This window comes from Gouania willdenowi, chromosome 4 (assembly GCF_900634775.1).
Source record: "Gouania willdenowi chromosome 4, fGouWil2.1, whole genome shotgun sequence".
Taxonomy (NCBI): Eukaryota; Metazoa; Chordata; class Actinopteri; order Blenniiformes; family Gobiesocidae; genus Gouania; species Gouania willdenowi.
Window position 1 is genome coordinate 25,786,550 of NC_041047.1, and position 12,954 is coordinate 25,799,503.

General features: G+C 34.4%; 1 protein-coding gene across 3 annotated transcripts; it reads right to left on the reverse strand.

The window, feature by feature from the left end:
* Positions 1-145: 145 nt before the first annotated feature.
* LOC114462326 (uncharacterized) lies at positions 146-10,114 on the reverse strand. Of its 3 annotated transcripts, none has more exons than XM_028445088.1 (5): positions 9,978-10,114; positions 9,468-9,794; positions 8,636-8,680; positions 7,601-7,729; positions 146-1,464 (listed from the first exon to the last, which is right to left on the reverse strand). In XM_028445088.1, exons 1-5 carry the CDS (start codon positions 10,018-10,020, stop codon positions 1,307-1,309), a joined length of 702 nt encoding a protein of 233 aa, XP_028300889.1. In that variant the 5' UTR covers positions 10,021-10,114; the 3' UTR covers positions 146-1,306. The 3 variants fall into 3 exon arrangements, with proteins under 3 accessions (XP_028300889.1, XP_028300888.1, XP_028300890.1); XM_028445087.1 differs by having other exon boundaries at positions 9,468-9,797; positions 9,978-10,080; XM_028445089.1 differs by lacking the exon at positions 8,636-8,680 and having other exon boundaries at positions 9,468-9,797; positions 9,978-10,080.
* Between the last annotated feature and the right edge of the window lie 2,840 nt (positions 10,115-12,954).

Below are 12,954 nucleotides of genomic sequence, written 5' to 3' on the forward strand. Positions count from 1 at the left end.
TGACAAAAAATTAAAAAAGGAGGTACACGGGACAAAAAAAAAAAAAATTCTATATCTTTTAATACCAACTTTAGAAATAAAAAAAAAAAAAAATGAAATAATCCTATTATACTACAAGCATGATTTAAAAACATAGTTTGGCAGGACAGATAACAAATAAACCAACAAATAAAAGAAAGACAGGAAATGCATTTTCAATCATACACTGATAGCAGCCACACAGCGCCATCTAGTGGTAAAAAGTAGCACATTTACCTAAAGTAAAATGAGAATTAAAGATGCACTTTGGAGGCACCAAAAACATGTTAGCAATAAAACATTACAACAAATTAACATATTAATAATCCCTTTTATGTTCTACTTCATCAAATTGGCCCCTCAGGAGAAAATAAAAATGACAGAAAACCTGAATCATTGTGTAAATGAAACTCAACAGTATCTACAGGGGCTCACAGTTTTCCCAGTGCTTATATACAGTCATTTTTAATGTTAAACAGCTGTAAAACTCAAATATCTTCAATTTTCCTCTAATCACAACATAATAATTCCCTTAATTTAATAGAAATTGTTCACAAAATCTAGGAAATTTAAAGTGAAGACCCTGTTGGGACTAATATCTATCACTTATTGCTTGCATATGGTCAATTTCTTACATATTATGTATTTTATGTATATGTAAAAGTGCAGAATAGGGCACAATAATGCTGAAAAGACTCATTTTCCAGCATGAAATCTGCAGCCCACTTAAGACAAATTGCTCTGTATTTGTCTTCTGAATTAAAATGTGTTTGACACCCCTGAACTAGAATAACAAAATCGAATAGCTTACAGCTTCCTTTATGGATGTAAACAAGACCATAATACAATATTGATTGTATTTTCTTGTATATTTGTGTTTGTCTTTTATCCTCGTGAAGCACTTGGTGACTATTTGTCTGTGCAAAGTGCTATGTAAACACAGTTTACTTACTGTACTGGCTTTACAAAGATACCCTAAGTAAGTGTTAATTATTTTTAATTTATTCATTTAAAAACATTTACGTAAACCTGGCCTAAAGTGGAAAAAGTAATTCCCTCCTAAATCTGATAAGTTGTACATGCTGCACTGCTCCTGTTATCTCACTATAACTAACTTATCATCATTAAATGATTATTTTCTTTATATTTATCTTACTGAGCAGGTTGTATTTAGTTACATGTTGTTGTTTGGCCTGCCTGAGTCAATCCTGTGAGTTCACACTGGCAGTTTCATTGTGTCGCAGTTACAATGTGCTGCTAAACGTGAGCAGTGGTGTCCAGAAGCTGCTCAGGGTTTGCATGCTTGTTTGTCTTTGTGGTTTCTTCGTGCAGAGCTGGAGATGCTGTGGTGGCTTTGACAAGAGCCCACTGGGTGTAAGTTGTCTGCGGACTTCACTGGTTGAGGTAAATGATGCCTCTTTTTGGTATTGATGTAGACTGGCTCTGCTGAAGAGTTAAAAAGGGGGGAGGGAGAAAAATGAGTCTCAATATTATAGTTTGTTTATCATTTTAACAAATAACATTTATAAACTATTAAAAACCTGCAAAAACACCCATGATGACTACAAATTAATGCAGTTAATGTAAATCAGTGGTTCCCAATCGCTTGTGTCCCGTGCACCAACTTTGTGTCTTTGATAAATCATGTTTACCCCCTTTTCATATCATAAAGTACCCTCTCAATAATTTCATATGAGTAAGTATTTGTGGAAAAACGGGCTCTCCTAAAGCCCAAGAGGTGTCTTGAACATTCCCTAAGGTGTAATCTACAAATTCAAAACAATGAGTGGAATTTTAAGTAGAATTTATTTATTTTTTTAAAATACCATGCACTTTTATGTGATTACTTCTATAGTAAGTAAATGCACCCACTTTTGTAAAATGTAGCTAATAATTATCTACTATTATTAGACGTGTGATAAAATGGCTTCTAGAGCATGAAATAATCCTGTTTCAATGAATTACAAGAAAATAGAGTATTCTATTGAGCAATAGTACTGTTAGTTTGTTGTGAATTTGTCAAAAAAAATAGCCTAAAAGGGAACTAGGAACATTTCCCATGGCGTTATTTTTAAATGAATTGTTAATTTTTTTCTGCAATGTACTCCAGTACCTCTAGGGGTACACGTACGCCTGTTTGGGAACCATTGATGTAAACTTTATTGTCTTTCATATATTTTGCTTATTTCTTGTATGTGCCAACGAAAAGAAAGATTTATGTTCATAAAATAATATCTTGGTAATTTATTCACTACAATAAAAAGAAATCTGCTTAAAACATAAATTTCTACGTTTTTTACTGTATATATAATAGTGCAGTGCCTGTAGGAAATGTGTCTTGCTATAGAAAAGTGGAAGGTTAAATAGCTTTTTCATGGATGGTTTACATGGGAGTTTTCATTCCTCTTTAATTCAGAATACAAGTTAAATCATCTTTAAACAAACCTTGTAAACACTTAATTCCTAATGCAAATTTAATTCTGATTTAAACACACACACACACACACACGAACGGATGGAGCCCCATCCTGGACCACCCGAAATGATGACATCATGATGATGTCATCAGTTCTAAAATTTCATAAAATTGTCCGCTCCTTGTAGACAATTTTATGAAATAATTCAATAGTTGTATCATTTCAGTCCAAACAAATCTGATGTTGTACACCTTTGAACCAAGCAGCAGCCATGTTGAAAGTCTCAGGTCAATCTTGAGCCTGATTCGCATAAATTATTGAGGAATACACACAGACAGACAGACAGACAGACAGGCAGATAGATTCCTTGCTTTTATAGATATAGATATATATACGTATTATTCATGTTCATCAAATGACTCTTTTCTTAGTGGAGGAAGCAAAGGACACACACACACACAGGAAAACCACACGTATGATAGCCTATATGTTCTACATCTGTGGTTTCTGAAGGTCTATTCTGTTTAAAGAATAGACTTCAAAACCCTGTCAAAACCTGTCAAAACCCTGTCCAAGTCAAAAAAACTTATAATAAATACATTTTACCAAAATACATCTTTGACATGTCATAGTTATACTGTGTGATCATAAACTCTGTTACTATTTCCCACTGATTGATTTTTACTGAAGAATTTCACAAATCATTTTAGTGTTTTTAATTTTCCATTGGTTGATTTAGTGATTTTAAAATGTGTGTATGAAATGCAATATAACATTAAAAGTGCCTAGCCTTTCTTCTTCTGTGGTAGAAACTTAAGATCAGATAGGTCCAGTCGATCAGCCATTCCTGTAAACCAGTGGTTCCCAAACTTTTCACAGTCCTGTACCCCTTCAGACATTTAACCTGAAGCCATGTACCCCCTAGCGCTGCACACTTAAAAAACATCATAATGTAGTGCAGTTGTTTTCAACCTTGGGGTCGTGACCCCATGTGGGGGCGCCCGGAATTCAAATGAGGTCCCGTGAAATGTCTAACATTATTAATCTTTTTGAAAATATAACACACACACACAAAACAATCTTAAACAACTGTATTCTATACTTTCACGTTTTCAAATATAAATCTAGTTCAAATAAAATGCAGCATAAAAAAAATCTGAGCTGGCACATCTTGTCACTTTGTGCTCTAATCCTGGCAACAACAAACATTATGAAAAGTTAATTCTAGAAAGAAAGAAAAAAGTCTCTGGATAGAGATACTGTGATATTAAATGGGGTCAAGACAAAGAAAACAGTTGGGAACAACTTATATAATGTAATATACAATGTAGCCCCACAGTGAAATTTGTCTCTGAATATTACCTGTTGTGGAACAGCATATAATAATAATAATAATAATAATAATAATAATAATAATAATAATAATAATAATAATAATAATAATAATAATAATCCATAACCATGGGTAGCCTTACATCGGCTAATGTGTAATATGTGACAATGCATGGAGAAACTATTCTAGTTTCCAATTTTATTCATTTACCCCCTATGACCATTTGCGTACCCCACCTAGGCTGTAAACTATTTATGGCTTTATTCCTGTACATTTATCAGCTACTGAGATTTTTACAAATCTACAGACAAATGACAATTGAAATATTTTTTGGGGGGGTCGTATATAAATGGCGGAAAGCTCAAAAGTCAAAGTGGGAGGATTGAGTTTAAAATATCTGATGTCTGAACAGATCCAGCCTTTGTTCTTATATTGAGAGGAAATATTGCTGTGTCCAAATCTTTTGAAATGATCCTTTTATTCAGAGACACTGTGATGACGTGTTGTGTGTGTTGTGAAGGTTGAGAGCAAATAACTAAGAGGTGTTTTTGGGTTTGTTGCGTTTGTGACTGCAGCCTGAAAAACAGAAACCGGCCTCGAGGTGCAGCCTCTGAATAGATTAACAACCCAGCTATGAGCTGAAAACAGGAGAGTTTCACACTTTAACTCCATGAGTAAACAAAACAGTTTCATGACAAGCAAAAGCGGCAGGCTGTTGAAAAAGGCCGTCTTTTTATACTTTGAACGATAACTGCGTGCTTATGTTTTTATTGTGTTATTGATCAGGATAACCGTAAACTTAATTTGCAGTGGGCACCCAATTCTGCATAAACACAAAAAAAGACACTAGCTGTAAGCCTAAATCATGTGTACATAATGCTTTTGAAGCTGCCAGCTACTTTAAAAACTAATTGTGTGAGCAAATACAACTTTCTATAGATGTCAACAAAACAGAGCAACTAAAAAGAAGCTCCATGCCTTAAGCTTTGTACCAAAATACTGACATTCTTCAGGTTTTAGAAAGAATTTGAATAATGACTTGAAGTTCCAGTAGTTGCTACTGGATCGGCCTTCTAAAACCAGTCCATGGTATTTGTACTTCTGAAAAAAAAGATTAGAAGCTGAACAGATGTTTCACATCAGATTCGGACCGTAACTGCAAGACAGATATGACTACATACAGGTTGCAGGGTGGACTGGCCATCTGGCATACCGGGCATTGTCCCAGTGGGCTGTCGACCTGAAGTGGGCCGGTCTGGTCTGCTATGTTTTTGATAACATGGTAACAGATGGCCCTAATTTGTCCAAACGTGGCAATAATAGGGTGAAAAATGACTAAAATAGGCCAAAAGAAGTCAAAAGTTGCCAAAAATAGGGCGAATAAAGAGGAACCAGGTGGTATGTAATGGCAAAGGGTAACTTAAATGGCCAAAAAGTGTCTAACAATAGTGAAAAAAGGAAACAAGTGATATTTATTGGGAAAAAGATAGCTTATTGGGATGAAAAGTGGCCAAAACAAATTAAAGAAAGTGCAAAGTTGATTGAAGGTGTCAAAAATAACTTGCAAAAATTGACAAAAAATAGGAAAAAAAGGATTTTTTTGGCAAACGGTATATTGCGAAATCAGTAATTCTACTTGTACTTAATTTTGTTTCGAAAGAAGTAAAGGAATTTGTCACATTATATTTCTACACCCAACCGTTACTGAGTAAATTATTATTATTTGTTTTAAAATAATCAATGGACATTGTGAAACTACAAAAGATGAAATGGCCAAACAACAGTCAAATGCATGACATCATAGCCGACCAACCAATTTTGGTTATGAAGGCACATTGAACATAAATTATATATTCTCCGACACTTTCTTTGGTTCAGGTTGTGTTTTCTACATTTGATGTTGTTGTTACCCACATGGCACACATGTCATGGCACTGTTTTAGAGTTAATGTAGCTATACTTAGAGCCTGAGACACTTTTTATTTTGAATTTAAATAATTGGTGTTATTTTAAATTTTAACAAACCTTTTATTTCATACAGATGCCTTTGTGGAAAATAAATTAAGTTCCAATTGTGAAAGATCTCATCTCTTCCTTTTTAAGCTTATACATGATCTGTTAGGACTGCACACTGCAGTTTGCATTCTGTGCAGATAAACAGGAATTGAAACTTTAGCAAGGTGAAGAACATTAGTTTATGCTGGTGTTTACGACTATAAGTGACTATACACCGGAAGATTCTCTTCAGGGCATGGTATCCATTATGCAGTGGACCTAAAAAACGTCAAAATTGCACTAAAATCTGTATCGAACTGTTCCTTTTTAGAACCCCTTTGAGAATTTAAAATTATATTTTACTTTTATGTTAGCTAGAATAAAATTCAAACTTGTAAATAAAATGAATTGTTTGTCTGTGATTTTTGATAATCGGTAAATGACATGGTTGGACACAGTTCCAAGTACTAGAGAGCCTTTATCCAGCAAGTTGAACATGTGACTCCAACACACCTGACTTTAATGATTTTAACATGCGACTCATGTGGTGGACCAGGGTAGCATTTAAACATGCTGTACAGAAGCTCTCCAGGACCAGACATGGGCATGTATGATGCAATGGATGAAAGTGTAATTCGGATGACTTTAGCGCGTAAAATTGAACAACAAGCATGAAATGACACACAATGAATGCTCATTTCAATTCTCATTAAAATCATAGAAATGCTGCTTTTTATGCCAATTTGGGTCTTTTTTAAAAATCACTATAAAGTAAGACTGGGATGATATATCACAATGTTCAACATTACAAGATATATATCGTCAATAGTATCAGTGTCTCAATTAGTGCCAGAAAATGTAGACATGCTAATATTGGTGGAAAAAGAACATGTTCCATATCTTAAATAAAGCTTGTGTAGACTGTTCTGGTTTGATGTTTTTTTTAAAAAATGTGTTTAAAATAAAATGTCAGTCTCTGTTTTTGTGTTCTTTTTGCACTTCAAATTAGGGAAAATTGTCTTATTTTGTTAATGTTTATTTTATATTTAGTTGAGTTGAAAATGTTATACAATATATATATATACAGTGTATATATATACATATATGGCAAGCTGTTCAGGAAATTAAATATATATATATATATATATATATATATATATTGCTTCAAGATGACTATTGTTGTAATTTGCACTATATAAATAAAGTTGAATTGCATTGAATTTAACATATACATTCACCAACTAAATAAAGAAAATCAAGAGCACATTTTTTTGGGAGGGGGGTCAATAAGTTTCCATCAAGTATTGCTAGTGCAACACAAAATTTCACAAAAAGAGTTCTGGATATACGCTATCCTTATATAATAAACACAGAACTCCATCTCCTGTTCCCTGGCATATACTAATACACAATATTTTATAGTAATATTTTGAGTTGAATATAGTCTATTATGCCAATTTAATGTTTACGTCCGGCTGCATTACAGTGATTCCTAATCAGGGGTACACTTCCTAACCAGGGTATTTGAGCACATTGCAGTACATAAACAATAATTATTAATTTATTTCCATCATGATAAGTTAGTTTATTTAAGGAAGAAAAAAACATGGTTTTTTTTTAAACAGCAATTATTTTACTTTTTTTTTTTGCCTTCCCAAAACTATGGTCTCGTATTGTTATCATATATCGTATTGTCCAATTTTCTCTAAAGTAAAGCGAAACATGTATATTCTGGCATTGTTGTGTTTTTATCCCGTCTCTGTCTGCCCTCCTTCATTCATACACATTCATTCAATTTCATCACAGTTGAAACTTTAAACATAATAATAAAACCTACCTTTACTTCTGTGGAATCTTTTTATTTTCAACCAGCACACGACCGTCAAGATGATCAGCAAAAATAACGACACTCCCAAAATGATCCACATCCACCATTGAATCACCAAGCCAGAGTTTGTAGAGTTAGCTGTAAGAGTGACACATTGTAAAATGTGAGGTGCCAACTTGGTGAAATGTTGCACATTTCCTCCAGTTTTGTGGTTTTCAGCTTCAACCTTAAACATTCATTTATATACCACTGGTGGGCTAGATGCATTTTTTTTTTCCACTGAGGAAATATAGATTCAATACAAGACAAACAGATTGTGGAAAGTTGCAACCAATACCAGACTCTTATGTGATGGGCTTGATGGCATATTTCCCTGAAGTAAACCATCAAAATCTAAATATACTGTAATTTTAATGTTTGATGATTGAATCAATGTATCTACAGTGGTGGCATTTTTGTTGTTGTTGAAAGAATGTGTATTAAGGCTGTAAATAATCTTTTTTTTTTTTTAAATAATTAAAAAGAATAAAAATAAATAGAAAGAATTTACATTACATAATAATGAGTTTAAAGTTACATATTTCAAGATATAAATAATGAATGCAGACATTCCATGGATGTATTTAGAATTAAGCAAAAATTTAAAGTTTGTTTCCCACCACTGTTATATATTTTAACCTTATACGGCATGGAAAATATACATACATTTGTTCTGCATACACACAATTTCCCACAATTAAGATTTGTTTTAAATAATACAATAATTTTATTCAGATATAGGGTATTTTTTTTTAAAAAAAGCCAAACTTTTTATGACATGCATGACACTGTGAAGTATGCGGAGAATAACATCAGAGTTCTACTGCATACCTCACGTCACGCCAGGCTTGTCAATAATGAAATATTGAGCCAAATTTTTCATCATTACAAAAGCCAAACTGCAGATCATGCTCTTCAGGCTGCATCGTAAAAATACACTTTAGAGAAGTTTTTAGTGCACATGCACTCACACACACATACACGAACGCAAACATGCAGACACACCTTGTATACTCGCCACTACTGTTGTGTTTTCCATTGAGCTCTTTGCTGTCATGAAGGAAACAAAAGAGCACGAGAAGCAAGTCTTTTAGAGGGGTTTTAAGCATCTAAAAATCCAGTTATGATATTCTTAATGCAAGCTTCAAGCGTGAAAAACAGGAAAAAGGAGTGAGAAACATGTTGGAAAATTGGCAACATTAATACACAACATAAGTGTAGCTAACTGCTAAAGTGCAGTGTGTTTTAAACAAGGGTTTCTCAAACATCTGTGTGAAAAGACTATATAATGTTCTATTCTCTTATTTATTATGCCCAGTTGAAAAAACAGATTTTTGAAGTCGTTTAAGTTTTATAGGTAATCAAAAGTGAATTTTGTTCAATCTAATCATAGTTTTAACAATTTTTTTCAATTGTTTTCCCAACATAATTGGATAGTCAGCTGAAGGAACTCCATGGAATGACACAAGTGATTTATACATTTAAATCTTAATGAATAATTGTTATTAAAGCCAATGTGAAATCTAAATTTATACACAGAATTTTTTTCAAATCAAACGGTGAATGAATAAGTTAGACTCCCAACCTATGGATCACGGACAGATTATACACAACCCTTAGTTTGAGAAAAACTTGCAGAAAAACATTAGATATGCAGTCAACAGTTTCATAAAAACAATTAGCTTTCAACCATGGAAGAACTAATAAAACCAACTGGACGTATTGTAGATTTTCTTTCCTTAATAAAAGTCTTGAGACATGTCCAATTTATTTTATTGATTCTACCTCACATAACATGATCTAGTGAAGAATGTAAATATTAGTCAGTGGTACTTACAAACATATAGCTCTCTTTCAGTGCTCAGAATTATGCATGGTATGGGAATCTTTCCTACGACTTTGCACGAGTACCGTCCACTGTGTGTTTCGTTAACAGAGGACAGGTGGTTCGTCTTGTTGCAGTTCAATGACTTATTCTTGCATGCCCCTTTTTTATTGTCAGAGGGGCAAAAATGCCACTCAATGTTACACTCCTTAATGTTCGTTGTGTTCAAACTGCAGTTAAAAATCACAGAAGAACCAACTTCAACCTCCACTCTTGTCTTTGCCTCCTTTTCAGTCAGATATACAACACGTTGAGTTGATATCACCCTAGCTGCCAGTGCTGCTGTGGAATGACAAAAAAACAAAAAAACTGAAATGTATGAAATACATCTGACATATCAGATCATCCATGACACAAAGAGCTGCTGGGGAACAGGATTCCTTCACTTTACTGTCTTCTCATGACTACATTATAAGCCTAAAATGTGTGGCTCTTTCAAACAATAGGTTTAAGGAGTCTTACCTGTGAGGAACAGAAGGGCAAACTGTTTCAGGCCCGTTTCCATCTTTGAATGTGAGCTCTGCTGTTCATTTAACTCTCATCCTGTGTCTGCTTTGTGCAGCACATCACACAGAGCTGTGCGTGGGTGGCTCTGTAGGAGGAACCACTGCCATTTGGCTCCATATTGTAGGAGTAGGTTTTGTTCCACTTTCTGTACTTCATGCACGAAGAACTCAAAAAGCAACAAGTTCTGCAAAAAGTGAAGATAATGCTTAATAGGTTTTTTTTTAATTGTATAAAATTTGTTTTTTTATTATTATTTCTTTAATTGATAACACCTTACTTAAAGTTTTATACATAAGGCTGACATTACAGTCTCATTATTATGACATGAGACCTGTCATTAACCCTAACCCTTCATTACCCTAACCCAGTGGTCATCAACACGGTGCCACGCATAGACCATGTGAGGTGCCCTCTGGAGCTCTAGTCACCAATGAGCTCCATCTAAAATCTGACTTACTTTCCAGGATTCAAACTCACAAAGATAAATACATATGACAGACTTAGATAGTAGCCTACTTAGTATAGTGTTTAATACTGCTGCACCTGATTCAGTTTTATTAATAAATTACCATCTTTAAATGTTTATTTTCACCAATGTTTTTAAGTGCTGCAGATGTGGTGTATGGGTTGTGGTGTGTTAGATATAATATGATATATATGAAATAGATTTTAAAAAACGCAAGGTGGATTTTCATAAAATATGACATAATAGTTGCATTTTACAAATGTCACATGTTATACGGTTAGTTAGAAGTTGTTTGTTAGCAGCTAGTAAAATAGGAAGACGATCATTTTCTATGAAATTTAATGAAAATTAAAGTGTTGCATGTTAAAACTTAAACATTTCCTACCTTTTTAAGTTACTGCTAGCCTTCCTGATAATATTACCCTTTAATAAAAGTGAAACCGTGAACATTTAGAATTAAAAAAGTGCTTTTCTAACTGGCAGCCCTTCAGACAGTGCCTAACCCCTAACCCCACTAGATCCCTCCACCTAACCCAAAAAATGCCAACATAGCTCCAAAAGCGTCATAATTTAGCGAAAGACATAATGACAGCCTTCATGACACCTTATTCTTGCTAATGACAGATAATGACAGCGTAATGTCAGCCTTATGTATAAAACTTAGTGTTTGCATTTGTTTTATTAATTTGATTTGTAATATTGTTTGCTGTGAACCAATTCTTCATTACTTGCATATAATATACAAGTGACATTATGTTTCAGTACTGGTGTTATTCTGATACATTTTTACACGCTGCATACAGACAGGACAAAATAATGTGAAGAATACATCATTAACACGTATTGGATGGTAGGTATTTTGCAGGGCTTTTATAAAGAGTTAGTGAAACCTTTGTGGGTTTTGGCATAGAGGTGCTACAACACATTTACAGGAACATGTGGCTTCCTTTGACAGACACAACTGAGACTACGGAACTGACTAAAGTTCAATTCTTGTTACCAGGGCTTTAAATTCACTTTTTATATCACCAGCCAGCATGGCTAGTAGATTCTTAAAGTTACCAGCCAACTACATTTTCCACCAGACAAATTTTTTTCCAGTGAAAATAATCTACATTATGAGCAACAGAATAGATTTAAGCGTTCGTGTTTTTCTAAATAGTTTTTAATTTAGTTGATTGCAGAAGTACATTCAAATGGTAAAAATATAAACATTAAATTTAAAAACAATGTTGTAACAATGCCTAAAAACGTGCAATATGGAACTTTGGGTGTGTCGGAGCAGTGAACCTTTTATAAAGTATATTCTCATAACTTGATAAACAGAACTCAAATACACCTCACGGTGATACTTGGACACATCATCAGTGATCAGGCGACCCAGCCGGGGGTGATGAGACCCCAGCCTGTATCCATGTGGCGCACCACGGATCCCCCCTATAGATCCACAGCCACCGGGAGGCCTTTTCTGTGACCTCAAGGATGTTCTTGGTGGCCTAACTCAGATTAAAATTTGATCCCTGGAACACTGTTTGAAGTTAGAAAGAATAGAAGTAATCAAGTACTAAGAATGACATGTACTGTAGAGAAAAATGTTTTATTAACATGTATGCTCTTCAACTGTTAACAAATCCCACTCCCCACAAACTGTATAGTGCACATTTTAAAGGTGAACAAATAATAAAGATCATGTGTGAAATCTAACCGTCAGAGTCTGTGCTACTTTGTGTGTTCAGTAACTGCTGGATCTTTGCGTAGGAACTCTACACCCAATAAATATCTCCGCGTTTGTTTGTTCCTAACTAACTACATCTTCATTTCATTTGCCTTTTCCAATAACGAACCAACAATCAAGCTAACGTAAGCACGTAGCCAGTTGTTGCATGACACGTCGACATAGTGTTCATGGGAAATGGACGATAAATACAACAAGCAGGGTTGCCAGATATACATTAAGTTTTAAAGTAAATACACAAAAACCCCTAAATGTATTGGCGGAAAACAGCCCAATCTGGCAACAATGACTTGTTGCATCGTTTCTGCAGCCTGCCGATTCAAACAAACGCAGTGGTATTTGTTAGAAAGTGACTATTTGTACGATTGCCGTACGGGCAACCCCTGGTGCTATTGGTACGGTTACTGAAGTACAAGTACGTAGCGATAGGGTTAGGGATAAGGTTAGGTTATTACCCAATATCGCAACAATTTTTAGGGTTAGGGTTAGAGTTAGGGTTAGGTTTAGGGTAAAGTTTAGTCTTAGTCACGCAACTTAAACTGGCCAATGGCTGACCTATCACGTGACCTAAACTGGCCAAATAGGGGCGCTATGTACAGATAGAATATTGGTATATTTGTTTCCTTCTTCACCAGCCAAAATGGCTAGTAACGCTACAAAATTAATTTTTACCCACATTTGGCGGATTGGTGGGTGTTAATTTAAAGCCCTGCTTGTCACAGAATAATAAT

Coding starts and splice junctions, on each gene's coding strand:
- LOC114462326 (XM_028445087.1), bottom strand. CDS start 10,020: ATGGAAACGGGCCTGAAACAGTTTGCCCTTCTGTTCCTCACAG. Junction 8,681..9,467: donor TGAAAGAGAGCTATATGTTT/GTAAGTACCACT, acceptor CCTTCATGACAG/CAAAGAGCTCAATGGAAAAC. Junction 1,465..7,600: donor AAGATTCCACAGAAGTAAAG/GTAGGTTTTATT, acceptor TTAACTCTTCAG/CAGAGCCAGTCTACATCAAT.